Below are 23,294 nucleotides of genomic sequence, written 5' to 3' on the forward strand. Positions count from 1 at the left end.
GCCGACCATTATCCCCCACAGTCGGCCCAACTATGGGAACCATAGTCGGACCACCTTTGGGTGACAATATTTACCATTGTCGGTCCAACTTGGGCGACCGACTCTCGTGCAGCCCTAGTTGGGCCGACCATGGGCCAAGCAACCATCTCTGGCGGCCGACCGAAATTCGCACCTGGGTATTGATATTAATTAATCAATGAAAATTTATCGATAAATTGTTAAAAAATGATATAAAAATGAAAAATAAAAGTAAATTAGTGTTTATCTACCTATATTACAAAAAGATATCGCCGCCAACGTCGCCGCCGCCGCTGTTCCAAGACTCTGAATATAGCCGCAAGTCAAGAGAAGGGGGGTAGGAGAGAAGGGAGGGGGGGACTTGCGGCTATATTCAGAGTCTTGAAACGATCTTAACCTTTAAATTTAGGGTGGGGGGAGGGGAAGAGAGGAGGGGGGATGGGGGTTGGCGCGCGAAGCCGCTGCCGCCGCTGTTCCAAGACTCTGAATATAGCCGCAAGTCAAGAGAAGGGGGTAGAAGAAAAGGGAGGGGGGACTTACGGCTATATTCAGAGTTTTGAAACGATCTTAACCTTTAAATTTGGGGTGGGGGGAGGGGAAGAGAGGAGGGGGGATGGGGTTGGCGCGCGATGCGCGCAGGGGGCGTAGCCCCCTAGTATATATATATATATATATATATATGATTTTTGGAAAAATTGTGATAACCCTGGCGGATTGTATGCGATCGATGCGAATGCTCCACGAAATTTAAAGAAAATTCATGCAACACGTGGTTGAAATTGAAATTCTGTCTAAAATGTATAAAAAATGATGAAATTGATAGTATAATTATTAAAGTCAATAAATTTTATGCATATAAATATGATTACTGTTAAATAATTATACAAATTTAATGTATTTATTAATTTCAATCTATCACAGTTAATTATCAAAATTTGTCAATGAAATCAATAGAGACACGCTTTTTAGCAGGTATAGATGGCAGCACTCTTTTTTTCTTTTAAAATTTTTTCTGTATTTTTCTTATCAAAAGCAAAACTCTTATTTATTAAACAGAAATATTGGTAAATAAATATATTATTTTATCAAAAAAATTAATATTTTAATAAAAAATATTGGTGAAAAAATGAATTTTTTATTAAAAAAAAAGTTGAAAAAAATTAATTTTATACGGAAATAATGGTGGAAAAAATGTACCATTTTATCAAAAAAATTAATAATATATCAAAAATATTGGTAAAAAAACAATTTTTTATCAAAAATTTTTTGAAAAATATGGTTAAAGAAAGATTAATTTTTAAAGAAAATATTGATGAAAAAAATTATTGTTTTATTTATTTTTTTTTTTTACTTAAAGAAAATTGTAGCCCATAATTACAAAATTATTTAAGGGCAATAAATGCCTATACAATAATATAATATTAAATATTAATAATATAAGACCTAGAAAAAGAAAAAGAGAAATTATTAATTTCTAATTGAAAAAAGCGTCTTTTAAAATATTATTTACAAAAATATGTCTGAAAAAAATTAATTTTTTTAATTAAAAAAGTATGGGTGAATGAAATTAATTTTTTTATCAAAAAAAGGTTACAGATATTAAATTTAAACGGAAATATTGGTAAAAAAAATTTATTATTTAAACAATCTTAATGGTGAGAAATTTATTTTTTTATCAAAAATATTGTTGGAAAAAATGAATTATTTTTTCAAAAATATGTCTGAAAAACATTATTTTTTAAAGGAAATATTCATGAAAAAAAATTGTTTTATCAAAAATAATAATTTTTTTCATAAAATAATAGGGTCAGTTGGGGTAACTGGGGACAAGAAATTTGGAGCTTAATTTACAGTTTTTAAATTAAGTTCAACGTCAATATTTTAACCTCAGATCACCTGCAAGAGGTTTTGAGTTTTGCCAAGCTTTTATCTTGACAATTGGCAGCAAGATGAAAAAGTTATCGCTCAATGCATAAAGACTTGAAAATCAAAGTCAAACTGTTTCAGTATTTTGTCTCGCATTTCAAAGAAAACAGACTTCAAAATCATACCAAATTTTTTTCCAGTTTTTTCATCCCTTAATACAGTAATATACTTAAAGAAACTTTTTTCTTAAAACTTTCTTAAAAATTTTGCTGTCCCCATTTACACCAAATTTTATGAAATTTTCTAAATTTTGGGGTAAATGGAGACAGTCAGTTTCATGCGTTTAAAGTTTATCTAAATTTTTTTCTGCCGCATAAAATTAATCCTGGGAACATAAATAACAACTTAAAAGAAAATATACCCGCATATATTACCTTTTAAAGGAAGAAACTTACGTAATTTGTGAAAAATAGCGATTTTGTCCCCATTTACCCCACCTAACCATATTTTATCAAAAAATTTATATTTTCATAAAAAATATTGATGAAAAAAGTGAATTTCTTTATCAAAAATATTGTTAAAAAAATTAATTTTAAATGGAAATATCGGTGAAAAAAGATTTATTATTTAATCAAAAATATTGATGAAAATTTATATTTTTTATCAAAAATATGGGTGACAAAAATTAGTTTGGGGGACAAAATCGCTATTTTTCACAAATTACTCAAGTTTCTTCCTTTAAAAGGTAATATTTGCGGGTTTATTTTTTTTAAGTTGTTATTTATGTTCCCAGGATTAATTTTATGCGGCAGAAAAAAATTTAGATAAACTTTAAACGCATGACACTGACTGTCTCCATTTACCCCAAAATTTAGAAAATTTCATAAAATTTGGGGTAAATGGGGACAGCATAGTTTCTAAGAAAGTTTTAAGAAAAAAGTTTCCTTAAGTATATGACTGTATTAAGGGATGAAAAAACTTGAAAAAAATTTGTAGTAGATATATAATAGTTTAACCAATTGAAATTTTTTTATTTTTTTTATTTCAGTATTTTGTCTCGAATTTGAAAAAAACAGACTTAAAAATCATACCAAATTTTTTTCTTATTCCTTATGACTCCCTTAACAGAAATTTACTTGAATTTTTGATTTTTGTTAATTTGGTTAATAATGACAAGCTGTCCCCATTTACCCCAAAAATTTGAAAACTCAGTGTAAATGGGGACCGCTTGTTTATTAATTTTATATTAATTAACCAAATTGACAAAAATCAAAAATTCAAGTGAATTTCTGTTATAGGAGTCATAAGGAATAAGAAAAAAATTTGGTATGATTTTGAAGTCTGTTTTCTTTGAAATGCGAGACAAAATACTGAAACTGTTGAGTTTGATTTTCAAGTTTTTATGCATTGAGCGATAACTTTTTTTATCTTGCTGCCAATTGTCAACATAAAAGCTTCGTAATACTCAAAACCTATTGCAGGTGATCTGAGGTTAAAATAATGACGTTGAACTTAATTTTCAAACTGTAAGTTAAGCTCGAAAACCTCTTGTCCCCATTTACCCCAACTGACCCTAATACATTTTTTTACCAATATTTCCGTTTAATAAATAAGAGTTTTGCTTTTGATAAAAATAAATACAGAAAAAATTTAAAAAGAAAAAAAGAGTGCTGCCATGATAAACTGTAATAGATTGAAATTAATAAATACATTAAATTTTTATAATTATTTAACAAAAATCATATTAAAATGCATAAAACTTATTAATTTTATAATAATTATACTATCAATTTTATCATTTTTTATACAGTTTAGATATAATTTCAATCTCAACCTCGTGTTTCATTAATTTCCCGCGAATTTCGTGGAGCATTCGCATCGCATACAATCCGCCAGGGTTGTCACAATTTTCCGAAAATCATATATATAAACACTGATTTACCTTTATTTTTCATTTTTATATAATTTTTTTTAACAATTTATCGATAAATTTTCACTCTAAGCGAAAACGCTCAAAATCCGCTTTAACCAATCCGCCAGGGTAATTCATACTTTGAATGTTTATTGAAATTTCAAGAATTGTTACACGTGGAACTACACCTGTAATCGATACTTTGATATTTCTCGAATATTTTATCAACTTTTACACGTGTAATTCATATTTTGAAACTTTTTTGAAATTTCAAGAATTCGTTACACGTGGAACTACACGTGTAATCGATACTTTAAAACTTTTTCGAAAATTTAAGAATTGTTACGTATGTAATTACAGTGAATACAGATGTAAAAATTCTCATTTCACTGAAGAACAATATTTAAATTTCATAAAACATTATAATTATTCTTAAATAATGCAAATTAAAAATAGAAAGTGCATATTAGGATTAAAAATCCGGCAGCCCCCTGCGGGGGCGGCCACATTCTCATCACGCGCTTCGCGCGTAGGGGCTCGCTTCGCTCGCTAGTTTGAGCGCGCCCCGGGGCGCGCGAAGGATGTTCGTCCCGCTTCGCGGTCCGATATTGATACACGCTTCGCGCGCATTGTTTAAGCATCGCGTTACGCGCTTTGTTTGTTTATTACAATTCAAAACCTAGTAGCATTAATTACTTTTTAACTACACTGTGTAATTAAAAAATTTTTCAATTACATTCAAAAATTGTATTAATTATACTACCAGAAAGTAGTTGAATGACCCAAGAATCCATTTGGTAGAATGAGATTTTGTAGTTGTTTCAGACTTTGTAGTTGATTTAATTAATTTTGAAGTAAAATGTCAAGAAGAAAGAAATTATTTTTATTAATTTTATTAAAAAGAGTAAAATTAATTACACACAGAGTTAAAATAAGTACAAAAGTAGTTATTTTAAAAGGGGAGCTTCATATAATCGACTTGTTTTGAAAAATTTATTAGAAACAACTCATAGTCTTTATTAAAATGCGTTAAATTAAATTCTACAAATAGGTAAGTTTTAAAGGTATTAGAATACATTTTTTATCGAGCAAAAAAAAGAGAATAGCGGCACTGCAGCTGTTCAAACTTAGTTCCTTAATTTTGCGCCGTTGATTGGCCAGGTCTTTGTAATTAACGAAAATCGACAAATCAAATTATTTACTAAAATAAGATATTCCGCTTTGAACTAATTTCAATTGAGTAAAAGAAAAAATTATTTGAAAATTTAAAAACATTAAAAAAAAGAACTTTAAAGTAAATGCATTTTTAAATCAGCAAATTTATTATATGAGGTTTTGCCCTCATGTTTTTATTCATAAAAATTTTTTTGTACAATTTATATAAGTGAAATTTTTGGTTTTTATAAATTAAATTTCATTTTCTTAAAGTACTTTGACTTTAAGGATAACATTCTCATCACGACACTCGCGTTTCACGCTCGAAAATTAGAAACATACAATAGGAAAAGTAGGCATGCATTAACCCATTAATAAAATTTTTACAGGTAATTTGAAGCTATATCAAATAGTGTACTAAAAGAACCGAAAAATTTTAAATAAACAATTTACAAGCATTTTGAATATTTAAAAACTAACTTCAGAATCGTAATGAGCGAACTAAAAAACCAAGGAGTAGAAAGATTTATTTGAATTTGTTAAAAGATTGTTGAAAAATGAATTTTCTCTTAAAAAATAGCAATGTTTATACTTAGTTAAATTATAATTCTTTATAATTTTGCCTGCTACACTTATTATTTTTGTTTTATAATATTAACTTTATATTCTTTAATATTAACTTAATATAATATTAATTAATTAATATTAACTTTAATATTAACTTCACAATGCTTTCGTTATAGTGAAAAAATGTTTTATGAATACTGCTTCAAAAACTTTAAATCTATAGAGAGGAAAGTTGCTAAAAGAAAAGGTGTCAAAATAGGTTAAAACTGTGCCGCAAAAAATTAATGAGTAAAATAACACATCGAAAAAAATTAAAAATTTTTGTTACCTTAAACGTAATAGAACATAACTTTTTTAACTTTTTTGTTTTAATCTGTATCGAAAAGGGTTAAAGAAAAAAAAGTTTACTTTTGGGAGTATTTTAAGAGAAAATTAAAAAAAAAAAATTTTCAAGAAGAATTGAATTTTTTAAAAATTTAAAATTTTCAAGAAGAATTGAATTTTTTAAAAATTTAAAATTTGAATAATTTTTGAATTTTTGGGCGGATTAGTCTGTCCAACGAACTCAGGCTTCATTTTTACATGTTGAAAGCGTGTACCAAATATCAAAGCGATTCGTTAAGATATGTTCAAGTTATCGTGGGGACAAAATGAGTCCACAGACAGACTACAGACAACAAACAGACGGACAGGATTTCAAAACATACTTTTTTGGCATCAAGAGGTCTCAAAACGTACAGATTCACTAAAATTTGAAAAAAGTCAAAATCGACCAAAATGAATACTTTCTAACTTATGATGAGAATTTAAAAAATCTACAAATAAATGAATTTAAACTAATTCAAAAGTAAATAATCGAAAAAATACGAAATTGTGGTATAAACAACGCAATATAAACTATTTTAAAATAGAGGAATTTTTGAAAACAATGGCAATGTTTGGAAATGGAAAACAACAGTTGGAGTTATAAAAAAAAACGTCGAGATTCACTGGAATTAGAGAATACTCAAAATCGCCCAAATGTAATTCCTTCTCATTATGATGAGAATGTAAAAAAACCACTGCAAAGTTGAAGTTTACTTCCTAAACACTTGTAATAAAACCTTAGTCTTGAATTTTGAAACATACTTACAATTAGTTAAAAATTCCTGTACACGGAAAGAAAGTTTGTAGCAATATTTGATATTATGGTGTTACTTTTTAGTATATTTGGTTACAATTGCGGAACATTTTGGCATGATAACGATTTTCGATACTATTTTTAAGAATGATTGAGATTAAAATAAGAATATTTAATATAGTTGGAAAGAAAATTTGATATAATATTTACGAAATCTGAAATCTTTTTATTGAAACACAAAAATGTCAAATTTTAATAAGCTCTTTATCAATTTTTCTAACCAAATATTTCAAATTTCGTAATTAGAATTGTATAAAATGATATAATTATTTCAGATTTTGATATATTTGATATGAAAATTGAAAAAGAAATATCAAAGTTAACGAGATTCGACGAAATTTGCCGAAGTTGAACGTTCGGAATTGCCCGATCCTCACCGAGTGGTAACGAAGACAGACTAAGCTCTTTAGACAAGCCCCTTTTTACTATTATCTTGATACAGACCTGAATTTCTTTTATATAATTAATTTCGAATATTTTACAATAAATCAGTAAAAAAAATTGTTCTTCAAAAAATAATAAAATATTTAATTATTTCCCAATAAATAATGATTTTTATTTATATTTTTAAACATGTTTTGATATAATTTCACCTTTCTCATAAGCGGTGAAAAATATGTCTGGTTAGTATATAAGAATGGTCACATCAGTTTTTCACATGAGCGTAAATTTGTATATGAAGCGTTATTCTGCGAATGTTATACGTATTATCGTTAGTATAGGTTAGGAATAAAAATAAGCCAATCGATGTAAAACATTGCGGTGTATATGTGTGTGTGCATTTAAAAGTTCATATCCTCGTCTATCCTCGAGATGAGAAAGAGATAAAACTTTGGCGTAGAATCTGTTGGTGTTTCTGTTGTCATCTGTCACGACTGAACCACTTCGAATTTTTAGTATAGTTTTAACAAATTTCGAAATAATCTTTCCAAATTTTCATATAAATTTATCAATTTACGAAATAATAATTTCAATTTCTGGAATATATTTACTAAAAAGACTATTGGTAAAAATATACCGATTTTCGTTATCAAACCCAAATGTTCCGCGTTTGAAAAAGAGAATACTAAAATTTCCTATCAGATTTATCAAATATTGCTACTAAATTTCTTTCCGTGTATATAATCCTTAAAGGATTTCTAGAGGTTACTATATAGGATTCTTATAGGTTCCCTGAGGAATCCTGTTAAGAATTCTACACATGATCACACTAGGATCACTTGCAGGATATTGGAACAGGGGTGGGCTGTGGGCTCAAAACGGACTAAAAAAAAGTTTCCACAGAAATATCATATAATTGTATTAAAAGTTTTTGGGGTCATTGAATCCAAAAAAGTCAGATATAAAAAAATCTAAAATAGCGGACCTAATATGGCTACCCAATATGATGGAAAAATTTAAAATTGATTCCATTCATTCAAAATGCGGTGCTAGGGAGTTTTTGGGGTCGTTGAATCAAATTTAGGGATAGATTTAACAGATTCAAAATTTGGATTCATAGACGCCAAAAAACCACCAGTACCGAATTTTGAACGAATCGAATCAATTTTAAAATTTCCTCCATATTGGTTTGCAATTTTGAAATTTTTAAATTTTACCTCAAATTTGTATTCAGCGACCCCAAAAATTCCCGAGTACAAAATTTTAAACGAAACAAATCAATTTAAAATTATTCTGACATATTGGGTCCGCCATTTTGAAATTTTTTAATCTGAACTCAAATTCTGATTCCGCGAGTTAGTAATCGAAAACATAAGAAATTCTGGTATAAACAGCGCAATATAAACTATTTTGGAATAGAGGATTTTTTATAAAACAATTGCAATGTTTGGAAATGGATAACAATGGTTGGACTTATAAAAAAAAAAAAAAAAAAAAAATTATAATTTTATGAGTAAGTTACTGTAATTTGTGTTAATTTAAGGTGGTTTAAACAGAGATAATACATAGTTGCTCATATTTTCTCAAAATAAAGTAATTTCGCCCTGCATTTTACCCATTTTTCATCCGTTTTTGTCATTTTTTGTCTTTTTTTAAAAAAGTGGTATAACTTTTTTGTTTTAATCGCTATTAAAAATTGTCAAATGAAAAAAGTGTTTATTTTTAGTCGTAATTTTCGAAAAAAAATAGAAAAAATTTTTTTTCTGAAAAATGCGAATTTTAGGAATTTTTAAAAACTCAAAATTTGATTAATTTAGTTGTTTTTTGACGAAATTGTCTGCCCAACGAACTCAGGCGAGATTTTGGTGCACTTAAACTGCAAACCAATTTTGAGGTCGATTTATTAAAATTTGCTCAAGTTATCGTCGAGACAACTTTTTTGTCTACAGACATACAGACATACATACATACATACATACATACATACATACATACATACATACATACATACATACATACATACATACAGACAAACATTTTTTTAAAACCTATTTTTTTGACATCAGGAAGTCTTGAAACGTGGAGATTCACAAGAATTAGAGATTGGTCAAAATCGGGCAAATGTAATACTTTCTCATTTTGATGAGAATGTAAAAACTGTTAAATGTGATGTGAAGGACAACATTGTGATCACTTTGAAAAAATTAGTGGAAATGACCTAAACATAAAGAGACAAAAAAAATTTTTAGAAAAAAATTTTAAATCACTATTGGTAAAGACACGAAAATTGCTTCCATAGATAACGGATACCACTTAAAAAGTTAGTCCTTAACGAGAAAAGAATATGACAATAGTTGAAATTTGTCATATTAATTGCAGTAATAAAAAATTAAGGTGGAGCACGACTCTTCACGAGGCACAACTCCCCACTGTCCCCTAAATAAAAAATAAATCCTTTTAAAAAATCGTTTTTTAGGTTTATAGTCTAGAATAAATCTTTATGAGGAGATTTCTGTTTGAATTTATATATTACTAATTGTTCGGAATCAAGTGCACCAAATAAGGTACCATTTGAAAGACGCTACCTACAGTTACAAAATACACTCAAACATTTTTTTTTAATTTTCTTTTCGTGATGTGCAACAATGTACAAGAAGAATTTTTGAAATTTCTTTAGATGGTTAGTACCACATCTTTTTTCAAGAAAATCGATTTTCTAAAAACTGCATATTCTTGTAGTAGATACATATAGAAATGCTGTGGAAACTATTATTTTAATTGGAAACTTCGGTAACATATCGAAAAACGGGGTACAATGTAAAAGTCACGCGCTCATGGAGCGTACTCTTCGCGAGTACAATGTATGTTTTTATAAATATATATCAAATTACACATATATGTACCCACATAGCACCACTTTTTTCAAGAAGTTTCCAGAAAGTTTTCATTGGAAAGTTTGCATGTTTCCAGTGGAAACTTCCTGCGAATTATAAATGTCATCACTGTTTAAAGTTCATGTAGTAAACTTCCTGGAAGTTTCTGATATAAATTTGTTGTAATATTGCACTGGAAATGTTTTGCAATATTAAAGTGTATACTTCCAGGAATGTTATTTCTTATAATTTTCTAGGAAATTACAAGGAAATTTCCCTCAAAATTAATTTAACCTATAAATACATTTTATATGCATAATAATATTAATTATTTTAATATTAATATTATAATTAATTACAATGTTAATAATAATAATAATAATGAAAAAAATAATAATAATTATTATTATTATGTTTGAAATTAGTATTGATTAATAAACAAAATTTAAAAAATTATATTTTTAAAAAATGAAAAAAATCAATTCAATTCAATCATAAATTTGGAGACTTGAACATTTGATCACAGCAATTTTTAGTGGCCTACCCTACCGAAGTCAATTTTGAAAATTAATTTGGGGGGATTGGGGATCGAACGCTGGTCCGAAAAACGCAAACGCAATACCTAACTTTTTTTTTTTAAAGTTTATTGAGGAAAACAACATTAAAATATTTACATATGATGCAACAAACCAACATCGTAATAACAATAATTTAGAATAATATTTTTCTTTGTCGTTGAAACGATCCCAGCGGGATAACTCGTCACCACTCGCTTTCAATCATTATTTCAATCATTCTCTAATACATCTTTGTTTGTTTTTTTTTATCGGCGAGATAAGAGTCATATGAGACCGAGTTATAAAAAAGAATACGAGAGTCGTCGTACCAATAAGGACAAGAGTTCAACCACACACAAAAAAACACTATTTGGTCTAAATGAGTCTCCATGTACCTATCATTTCATAGTAAGAATACAATTTATTGTTTTCAGTATGCTACAATCAGTCTTTTAATCCATACACGCATACACCCCAGACATGTTCACACAGAGCGGTGTAGGGGGAATACAATAAAGACACGTTTTCCGGATTTCACACTATTACAATAACCAGTTGTACTTGTACGCAAGGGTCCTATAACTTGTGATTCTGTTCTTCGCAGGCAGGCTCGTGGAGGAGTTTAAATTTATAATATCGTCATTTTGTACGTCATCGTCATTATACAGTAATCTCCTGTCATACGCATGCCTATGAATGTGATAGATTATCGGAATATTGTTATTGTTTTGAATATATTTGTACCTGTCCAAATATGGAAATGTCTCGGGGGGGAGGTAACCATTGAAGACGAGATATTTGAGGGTCTCCTCATCCCTCGCGAAGGGAGCCGACAATGAGTGACTATACACCGCAGTGAGAAGAGAAACATTCTCATGCGAAAGTGAGAAACTTTTCTTCTCTATGAGTGAGTAAAATCAAGGTTGCCAACCTAGGAGACGTGTTGGTAAGGTAGGTATTGAATAGTTTCTCAAGAAAAAGTTAAATACCTACCTTACCAACACGTCTTCTAGGTTGGCAACCTTGATTCTACTCACTCATAGAGGAGAAAAGTTTCTCACTTTCGCATGAGAATGTTTCTCTTCTTACTGCGGTGTATAGTCACTCAATAGGGGATTAGGATGTTCCTTCCGCGTCCTCACGATATGATTTCGTGTTAGGCGCAGGGTGAACACATCCAATCTTTTATGATTTATAGATTTGTTTATTTTATAATATACTTTAAAGTCTCTCCATACTTCTTTGTATTTGTTATTCAAATCATCCACTAACGGCCTGAAAAGGACAGTCTCACATTTATCAAAATTGCAGTTCAATCTCCAGGTCGCAAAATATTTACATATATTAACAAATAACTCCTGTAGTTCTCTTTGTGCCTCATGCATACATTTTTTTTTACATATATGATTAGGTCATCGGCAAAGCCGATGGCGCTTTTATCAAGACCTTTGTTTAAATCGTATGCAGAAAGCAATTCATAAATATATATGTTGAATAGCAATGGTGAATTTACTGCGCCCTGCTGTAATCCGTTATGCAATTCATATTGCTTGCTATTATCTTTATTAGAAAGAGATACAAACATTTTTCTGTCCGTTAACATTGACCAGATTATTTTGATCAGATAATTAGGAAATTTTTTTTTTATCAATTTGAACAGTAATCCCTCCAGCTAGACGGAGTCAAAGGCCTTCTCGAGATCAATCAAACACGCCGCCATAAATTCTTTTTTAGCCAGTGTTTCGCTCGCGTCAGAGATCAGTTTGGTGATTGCGTGGACCGTTGATACTTTATATTTGAAGCCAAATTGTTCAGATGGTACAATTTGATTTTCATTGACATGCTTTTGAATTGGTAAATTTATTATGATTTCGAATAATTTTCGCAGGTTAGGGAGAAGGCTAATTGGTCTATAGCTACTGATTTTAGACGGGTTCTTCTCCTTTTTTAGTAAAGGGATAACCTTAGCCATCTTCCATGATTTGGGAAAATATCCATTATTTAACATATTACTAAATAAGATTGTGAGTTTAATTATTATAAGGTTAGGTAACTTTTTTGTGCTAAATTTGGAATTTTGTCGAATCCAGAAGATTTTTTATTATTTAATTTTTTTATTAATAAATTTACCAGTTCGACATTACAAAAGAAATGATTGTCTTCGAAGACCGGTCTTTGTTTTGTAAGATTTTTATTTCCTCATTCAAATATCTCTTGATCGTATCTGATTTCGTAATGACTGGTGTTTTTTTATATAATTCGTCAGCGATACGCAATACCTAACCGATCGAGCTAAACGAGCAACTACGGTTGGAAAAAAAATTTTGCCTTTAACTTACAAGTATTTTTATTGATTGACGGAAAAGCGCGCGCTCTATGTGAAATATTAAAATTCAATTTAATAAAAAATTTCATTATTAATAAATTAATATATAAAGTTTCAGTTATTTTATCATTCAAGAAAGGAAATATTAATAACATTAATCAAGTTTCATTTCAAAAAAAATATATGTATATTATATAAAAAATATATAAAATTTCTAATATAAAAGTACCTATATATTTTATTATTTTTTAATGTAAAAAAAGTAATGCAAAATTAAAAATAATAATAATAAATAAAAGTATAAAAAGCATAAGCAAAAACAACTAACTTCAAAAGTGTTTACGGACTGAAAGAATATGAAAATTATTATTGTAATAATAAAATAGTTGTCTGAAAAATGATATTTACACCAATCTAAAAATTAGGAACAACATTGCCGATATAAAACAGTCAATAACGATCAGCATTTTGCACATTAAATAAATAAATAAAATACAATGTTGATTTTAAGAACATTAATTAATAATAAAAGTAAAGCTGATTTATATGTCTTGATATTGTATACGCATCCTGCAATGGAATTTAGGTTGAGAACCTCTTGTCGCCTCAAGGCGTTATAGGGCTTGTTTCTCGTAAACACCCATCAATGTATCAAATACACGTGTAATTACACGTGGAGTTTCATTGGAAAATTTTAATTTAAATCAAAGTATGAATTGTTCATGTAATTACACGTGTAAAAAGGTCATAAAATTGTCGAGAAGTATCAAAGAATCAAATACACGTGTAATTACAGGAGTAAACAAGTTAGATGTCAGATGTTTACTACATGAACATTTTGCTTCCTCTTTACAATCAGCAAAAAAATTTGCTTCCTTGTGGAGAAAGCATTAACATTGAAATAAACATACAAAAATAATATAATAATAATATAAACATTTGAGTACCTATAGATTTGAGTTAAATTTAAAGAATTAATGGAAGTTAAAACATCAAAAATTTACATTTTAGCTGAAATTTCTGAAAATTAAAGAAAAATAATATATAATTTATAATTATTTACAATTATATCGGTTAGTTTCAATGAAAGGAACACAACTATTTTATATTTAAACTTGAATTTAAATAAATACAAAATTTTTCAGCTAAAATGTGAATTTTCTATTTTTTAACTTTCATTAATTTATTAAATTTACCTTAAATGTATACTTTATATATACCAATCAATTCGTTTTCATGCAAGGTATACAATTATTTCATATATAAACTTCAATTTAAAAAATCACAAAATTTTATTGCCAAAATGTGAATTTTTGATTTTTTAACTTTCATTAATTCTTTAAATATAAATTGAAACTATACTTTATATATAACAATCGATTTCTCTTGATGTAAGGAATACGATTATATTATATATAACTTTAAATTTTTTTATTTAAAAATTTTGGAAAAAAGACGATAAAATTTTTTTTTTGGGTATTTTTTAAAATCCTTTGGTCAGATTTGAGATATTAATATTATAAATGAGCCTACCAAATTTTATCTAAATCCATTAAAACCTGTTAAAGTTATCGTCTAAACAAAAAAGGGATCCACACACACACACACACACATACACAAATCCTGACAATTGATCAGGATCTCATATAACATGTTTCTATATAGAAAAAAATTTGTTTCCTCCACTTTGAAAAATTTTATAAACGAAAGGACTACAAAGCTTCCTTCACGAGGAAGCAAAAATTAGTAAAATTTTCGAAGAATAACAAATTATCTATTACACGTGTAGTTTCACGTGTAACAATTCTTGGAATTTTAAAAAAGTTTCAAAGTATGAACTACACGTGTAATTACATGTGGCCAAATCTACACGTGTAACTACACGTATTTTTTCAATAGGGAATTAATAAGAATAAAAGATTGTTTATAATTATCGTGAACTTTGTCCAAGCAAGATTTTTTTACTGTTTCTAGAGTATATTAGATGATAAAGCATTTAGGACGTTAAAGGCCTGAGAAGAATAGAAATGTAACCGTAATCGTAAACAGAAGAATGAGTTAGAGAAGGACAAACAATATGTTTATCCTTCTCTAACTGATTCTTCCGGTTGCGTTTGCGATTACGATTGCGGTTACGTTTCTATTCTGCTTACACTCTAAATCTGAATCAGTAAAAATTCCACTGAATTCAAATCAGTGGCTCAGTTTTCTTTAATTCACCAGTGGAATTTCACTGGGAATCAGTGGTTTTTACTGATTGTGAAATTCCACTGGTGAATTAAAGAAAACTGAGCCACGGATTTGAATTCAGTGGAATTTTCACTGATTCAGATTTAGAGTGTAGGCCATTATTATCATGCAAAACTAACCTATCAAATATTGGCGTTTAATTCTTTCTTACAGAGCACCCTTCATATTTTGTTTGAAAGCTGTATCATGTGGAATAATTTTGATAAAAAAAAGTTTTATTTTTCACTAAAAATAAAGAATTTACAAATAATCCAATGGGTGTTTTAACACTGAAAAAATTATATCCTACTTTTAACTATAAGGTCATTTGGGGTAAATGTAAACAGAATGGGGCGCATGAATATTCCTGAATTGACATTTAACCGAAACGCATATAACGGAATTGTCATTTAACCAACCTGACATGTAACAGAATTGTCACTTAACCGACCTTACATGTAACAGAACTGTCATTTGACCGACTTTTTTCGGCGCGATTTTCAAAATTAACCAATCGCAATTTTAATGATAATTTTTAATTGGCCTATTTTGAAATTTGACCCGAAAAAAGTCGGTCAAAAGACAATTCTGTGATATGTTAGTTCGGTTAACTGACATTTCTGTTATATGTTAGGTTGGTTAAATGACAATTCTGTTATATCCGCTTCGTTTGAATGTCAATTGGGGAATATTCATGCGCCTCGTTGAATTTGAATCTAACAACGAAAACCTCTCATAACGTCAGGAGTTTGAGAAAAGTGGGGGTAAAAGTCCCAAAAATCACGTTCTTGTCAGTTTTTGAAAATTTCTACCGGGTAAATCCGACGTGCTACAGACTTGGCACAGGAATCAAATTAAAGCTTGAACCCTGTACTTTACGACGATATAGCGATATTGACAACAACAAAATAAATTAGCTGTCAAAAATGGTTTTTTTAAGTTGTCAAGCATAAAAATTGACTCACAATTGTTCGTAAATAGAACTATTTTAAAAATTACTTGGATTAGCTTTGAATTCGTCACTCAGGGGTTTTTGGGGTCGCGGATTACAGATAGGATGTCAGATTTTTAAAATTAAAAATGTCGGATCTAATATGTCGAATTGAATCGAGTTTTAAGAAAGTCGTCCGCCATATTGGATCCGCCATTTTGAATTTTGAAAATCTGACATCATATCCGTAATCCGCGACCCCTAAAACCCCTGAGTGATGAATTCCAAGCGAATCCAAGTATTTTTTAGAATAGTTGTATTTACAAACAGTTGAGTTTTGGAATTATTAGTGGCTCGAGTAAATACACAACAAGATGTAATTTACGTTATTTAATAAACCATAAAAGGAGATTACAAATTGTCACATAAGTGGTATGTAAAAGACTAACCAAAAGCGGCACCACGACAAGAATGAAAGCGGGAAATATTTCAAAACCAACACTCCCACTAATTATTTTAAGTCTTTCATTCCCAATATCTCGATATTCTTTCTAAACTTTTGAATAGTCAATATGGTTTAGTAAATATCCGTCCCCCAGCTGATCTTCACTGCGCACGTAGTCAACTCGAATTGCTTTTGATTCATACAGTTCACGAATAAAGTGTAGCCTACGTCTATGTGTTTGGTCCGTTGATGCAATTCGAAATTTTTGCTGAGCCTACACTGAAAAAGTCTTGGGAGAGAGTCTGCCGTAAGCGTGGGGGTATAGCCTACCACGTCCTTGGCAAATCAGCAACCCCCCACTTGGAGGAAAGAACTTATTAAGTGTTCGAGGAGCTGTCTTCCTAATTGTTGGGGATGCTGTGGCTCAAAAAAAAGTCTATTTGCCAGATCAATGTTCGCTTTCTTTGCACATCAGTTAAAAGGTTAAGGGGAGGCACCGTTGAAATTTTAATCTATCGAAATCATTGTTGTTAAGGGTTGTCAATTTTTTTTTTGATAATATTGAGTCTGTAAATATGAAAATATAATTCAAGAGTTGAAGCAATGATTCAAAATATAAAAATCTGAAGACAAAAAATAAAATTTCAAACCTCATACACCAGAAATTGACAAAAGGCCCATTGAGTAGAAGAATTCGTGGATAATGACATAGAATATGAAATTTTGGCTTTAAATTGTCAAACAATTTAACATAAAGTTGATTATGTTCTTGAATTAACCGTTTCAGATTTTTTGCATCCGATCGAATTATTCTTGGTGAAGTGACAATGTCTAAAATCTGTCTTAATAATTTATAGAGTTGCCAACATTCATTGTCAGAACGAATTAAATGTCCAATGACTAGTGGAAAACACCGCATGAAACAAAGAGTTTCAAATGCAGACATTTTAATTTTTTTTCTTTGGTTAATATTATTGTCGGTAAAGCAGTAGTAAGACCCAATTGAACCGCCGGATCGTAGAAGGGCATACGCGTGAAATCCAGCGCTTTAAGTTGGCCCCTGACATGAAAAAAAAAAATTTTTTAATTTTGATTTTTGAATATTATATCCTTGTAGAGAATAAAATTACGCAACTTTTTTCTCAATAAAGTTTTTTCTTAAAGTGAATTGTTTTCAAAATAATTGCAAAAAACTTGATTTTTTTATACCGTAATATTTCATTCAATTTTATGTTCAACTCGTCATAAATCCGAAGTTTTTTGACTTTTTGACTTCAGATTTGGAGGATTTACTCATCAAAGTGTCCCAAAAGTGTTAGATGAACAATAAATAAATTAAAATAATAACTAACATTTTTATTAATTTATTTATGTTAAAGGCCAAAAAAAATTATTTAATACTTTCAAATGAAAAAAGTCTGTGACGAACTTTCGAATTGGAAAAACTTCCAGTGGAAGAATTGTTTATAATAGTTCAATAAAGTTTTTCCAAAAGGTTTTAAACTAATTTGATTAAACATTTAGAATTTATAACAGTTTTACTTTTTGGTACGCCGCGCGTGGACCGGCCGTGAGTATAGTAATAGTGGCGTGATGCTTTATATCCTGGATATTTACTTATTGTAAAGACTTTTAGTTTTTAAAAAATTATTTGAATATTTTTGAATATACATTTTTAAACAATTTTTAAAAAATATAATTTTTATTTTTTGTATGTATTATATTTTATTAATGTTTCAAATTCAATATTTATTATTTTAAAGTTTTTGATGTTTTTCTCTCGCTATGTTCTTTTACCCAGTCCGTATTGTTGACTGATTACATGACATTTTGAATTAAACCTTCCTTTTTAGAATACTTTTTAAATAATTGCATTCTTAAAAAACGAATTGTACGTAAAAACTATTTTCTATAGACACTCAACAATATAGGAATAGCTATGTTTATGTTTACAAATAGAGGACGGACTGGGTAAAAGAACATAGCGAGAGAAGAACATCAAAAACTTTAAAATAATAAATATTGAATTTGAAACATTAATAAAATATAATACATACAAAAAATAAAAATTATATTTTTTAAAAATTGTTTAAAAATGTATATTCAAAAATATTCAAATAATTTTTTAAAAACTAAAAGTCTTTACAATAAGTAAATATCCAGGATATAAAGCATCACGCCACTATTACTATACTCACGGCCGGTCCACGCGCGGCGTACCAAAAAGTAAAACTGTTATAAATTCTAAATGTTTAATCAAATTAGTTTAAAACCTTTTGGAAAAACTTTATTGAACTATTATAAACAATTCTTCCACTGGAAGTTTTTCCAATTCGAAAGTTCGTCACAGACTTTTTTCATTTGAAAGTATTAAATAATTTTTTTTGGCCTTTAACATAAATAAATTAATAAAAATGTTAGTTATTATTTTAATTTATTTATTGTTCATCTAACACTTTTGGGACACTTTGATGAGTAAATCCTCCAAATCTGAAGTCAAAAAGTCAAAAAACTTCGGATTTATGACGAGTTGAACATAAAATTGAATGAAATATTACGGTATAAAAAAATCAAGTTTTTTGCAATTATTTTGAAAACAATTCACTTTAAGAAAAAACTTTATTGAGAAAAAAGTTGCGTAATTTTATTCTCTACAAGAATATAATATTCAAAAATCAAAATTAAAAAAATTTTTTTTTTCATGTCAGGGGCCAACTTAAAGCGCTGGATTTCACGCGTATGCCCTTCTACGATCCGGCGGTTCAATTGACTGTAATCGAAAGACTGTAACAGTGTGTTTAAAGTTTGTAATGTAAAAAATTTGTCGACAAAAATAAAATTCCATATTATAGATTCTAAGACGTACAAGCAAACACCTTCTAATAAATCGTGCATAATATCTACAGTTATATTTTCCGTAATATGAAAACCTGTGATTTTGTGGAAAGTACATGGTTCTTTAATTCCGGTTTCAGAAAATTTACATTGTTTAGCATCTTTTTCGTAATTTTCACGTGTCCTTAGTATCTGTTCATTTTCAGTAAATAATTTTTTAAAATCTTCTGAAGAAATTGTGCAAATTCTGCAGAAGTGGGTAGAAGTAAAGGACTCAACAAATCCAAAAATACTATTAAGGCCCAAATTATCTCCAAGAATTAAAACTAATTCAAATTTAACGCGTTGTAAACATCCATTGATTTTAACAAGAATCCCTGTATTTTTCAAAAAATTTATCTCCTCTATAATTTTTTTAAAAACATTATCATTTGAACTATTTTTTTATCAGCAGTACGTACTAAAAGAGTCAAAAATATACTACTCAATCGAGATGAAATGTGCGGTGGAAGACATGCGATGGACGCATGTAAGACACCAAATTTGTTTTTACCGGCATGGCTACCCAATGGATTACCCATTTCTAAGTCATCGTAAAGCAAATAAAGGGGCAAAACAATTTCACCAACATTTTTTGAATATTTCTTTAACCACATGTCAGCCTGCATAATATTCGTGATAATATTCGATTCTTTTTTTTAAATTTGTAATATATTGAGTTATTTGCTTTAACATACCAGGAATTTCTAAAAACAATTTTAATGTTTTTCTTAATGGGATGTGTATTGCGTGTAAAGTTTCTGAAACAAGAACTATCTCATTATTCACAAGTTTATCTACAAAATGTTTACCAATACTAAATTCTTCAAAATCAACTAATATTCCTCTTTGTCTCAGTAATTCAAATCGTTTACATTCTGTTGAAACATCATTAAACACTAAACTGTATTTTTTAAAATATTCTTCAACTTTCAATAAAGTACTATCAGCAACATTGTCGTGTTTCAATATTGATAAAATATCATTTAACAAACAGGGTAAAAATACGCTTGCTATAAAATTTCTCGTATAGTCTATAACAATTTGAACAATATTTCGTGGAAGTGAAGGATTTCCGTATAATGCCAGAATAAATGTTAAAAGAAAATTGATCATTTTCTTGCGATCCATTCTACACGGAAAGAAAGTTTGTAGCAATATTTGATATTATGGTGTTACTTTTTAGTATATTTGGTTACAATTGCGGAACATTTTGGCATGATAACGATTTTCGATACTATTTTTAAGAATGATTGAGATTAAAATAAGAATATTTAATATAGTTGGAAAGAAAATTTGATATAATATTTACGAAATCTGAAATCTTTTTATTGAAACACAAAAATGTCAAATTTTAATAAGCTCTTTATCAATTTTTCTAACCAAATATTTCAAATTTCGTAATTAGAATTCTATAAAATGATATAATTATTTGAGATTTTGATATATTTGATATGAAAATTGAAAAAGAAATATCAAAGTTAACGAGATTCGACGAAATTTGCCGAAGTTGAACGTTCGGAATTGCCCGATCCTCACCGAGTGGTAACGAAGACTGACGAAGCTCTTTAGACAAGCCCCTTTTTACTATTATCTTGATACAGACCTGAATTTCTTTTATATAATTAATTTCGAAGATTTTACAATAAATCAGTAAAAAAAATTGTTCTTTAAAAAATAATAAAATATTTAATTATTTCCCAATAAATAATGATTTTTATTTATATTTTTAAACATGTTTTGATATAATTTCACCTTTCTCATAAGCGGTGAAAAATATGTCTGGTTAGTATATAAGAATGGTCACATCAGTTTTTCACATGAGCGTAAATTTGTATATGAAGCGTTATTCTGCGAATGTTATACGTATTATCGTTAGTATAGGTTAGGAATAAAAATAAGCCAATCGATGTAAAACATTGCGGTGTATATGTGTGTGTGCATTTAAAAGTTCATATCCTCGTCTATCCTCGAGATGAGAAAGAGATAAAACTTTGGCGTAGAATCTGTTGGTGTTTCTGTCGTCATCTGTCACGACTGAACCACTTCGAATTTTTAGTATAGTTTTAACAAATTTCGAAATAATCTTTCCAAATTTTCATATAAATTTAGTAAATAACGAAGTGCGCGTCGGTTTAACTTACTTCTGGTTTTTCGTATAAATTTATCAATTTACGAAATAATAATTTCAATTTCTGGAATATATTTACTAAAAAGACTATTGGTAAAAATATACCGATTTTCGTTATCAAACCCAAATGTTCCGCGTTTGAAAAAGAGAATACTAAAATTTCCTATCAGATTTATCAAATATTGCTACTAAATTTCTTTCCGTGTATTAATGTATAAAACCGCGATTTAATTAAAAGTTAAAAAATAATAAATTATATTTTTAAAACTAAATAAATATTAAATTTTAATAAACTATTAAAATTGTTTTATATTTAGATCCTTGTAATGGACCAAGAACTTTTAAAAAATATATAATTCAATTTCTCTAGTTCCATTAGTGACTTTGTAAAAGGCACAAAACTTTTCAATCGATCTTATAACACACTTGTAACTTTTAAAAAAATTACTTACATCTTTTCAGTTCCACTAAAAACTTAGTAACAGGCGCACAACTTTTAAACAGATCAAATCCATAGACTAACTTTCCTAAAAGTCCCCAAACAAAATCACAAATAGTGGGCCATCTATCTAATGCTTTCAAACATTTGTAGCATGATTCGACAGCTTTTACGGGATCTACATGAGGATATTTTTCGCCATTAAAAATGACATACGATTGGTAAATCCTCCCAATTTCTCCACACAAGACGACGTACGGAAGAATAGGTAGATTCCTCTGCTGTAACCAATTCTCGTATTCCTTTACTTCTGTGTCTACATTTTCAGGATCCTAAAAAAATTAAATTCACAAATGTATATAACATAATTAAATTATAAATAACAATATATAATATATAAAAAAAATTAATTCAATTCAATTTAATAAAATACGTAAGCAAAGTATATTTTTGAAATTCAAATTAATTATTCTTACTTGCACGTTTAATATAAAACTCCTGGAAATCTCTTCTTTGGAATAAGAAATCGTGGCATTTCCTTCTTTGAAAGTCTTTGTTACTTTAAAACAAATTGGCAACAAAAATAATGCTACTACATCATTGTGAGTCCCTGAAAAATTTATACACATATAAGTGACAAACTTTTACTTTTTTTTAAGTTTTCTTAATAAGTATGTTAATTATATTAATTTAGAAAAATATTTTATATTAAAATTTAAAAATTAAAAAGAAATAGTAAAAACCTTTTTCTATGGTGTCCTTATGCAATTGAAAAAAGTGCCTCACTTCTCTTGTTTTTGATTTTTTAAAAAGTGAAATCAATTTTCCTGAATTCCTGGACCAAGTATTCGAAAAAGAAATCGTAGACTGATGTAGGCCATTAATTGTTGCAGGAAGACTTTGAGTTGTATTGAACTCATCCAATTTCTTTTCAAAATCTGACTCGAGCTAATAAATTAAAAATTGTATCTATATTTATAAACGTACCATAAAAGAATTAAAAGTTTTTTGTATAATAACAAAATTTTTACCAATGTTACTCCTAGAGACGTTTTTAAACAAGAGAAACTTCTCAGATATTTCTGCAATATTTCGTTTTTCGGGTCATTTACGTTGATTTTTTTCATCCGTTGATCAAATGTACTGGTCCACTTCAAAATTATTTCTGATTTGGAAAATTGGGATTATTAGTGGCTCGAGTAAAAACACAAGATGTAATTTACGTTATTTAATGAACTATAAAAGGAGATTACAAATTGTTACATAAGTGGTATGTAAAAGACTAACCAAACCTGAGCAAAATAAAAGGTAGTTATTTTATATGCCGACAGGCGGCACCACGATAAGAATGAAAACGGGAAATATTTCAAAACCAACAGTGAGTCAATTTATATGTTTGACAACTTAAAA

General features: G+C 28.7%; 2 protein-coding genes across 2 annotated transcripts in view; one reads left to right on the forward strand and one right to left on the reverse strand.

Annotated features, from left to right (window-relative positions):
* The window catches only part of LOC127287011 (dnaJ homolog subfamily C member 3), a 104,908-nt gene that overhangs the window by 21,637 nt on the left and 59,977 nt on the right, over positions 1-23,294 (forward strand). The window lies entirely within an intron of this gene.
* Positions 21,817-23,041, reverse strand: LOC127287081 (uncharacterized). Its single transcript, XM_051313814.1, has 4 exons — positions 22,916-23,041; positions 22,628-22,832; positions 22,361-22,494; positions 21,817-22,216 (listed from the first exon to the last, which is right to left on the reverse strand). Exons 1-4 carry the CDS (start codon positions 23,009-23,011, stop codon positions 21,890-21,892), a joined length of 762 nt encoding a protein of 253 aa, XP_051169771.1. The 5' UTR covers positions 23,012-23,041; the 3' UTR covers positions 21,817-21,889.

Source organism: Leptopilina boulardi, unplaced genomic scaffold (genome assembly GCF_019393585.1).
Source record: "Leptopilina boulardi isolate dan_hultmark-lab unplaced genomic scaffold, ZJU_Lbou_2.1 LbouV2_122, whole genome shotgun sequence".
Lineage (NCBI taxonomy): Eukaryota > Metazoa > Arthropoda > Insecta > Hymenoptera > Figitidae > Leptopilina > Leptopilina boulardi.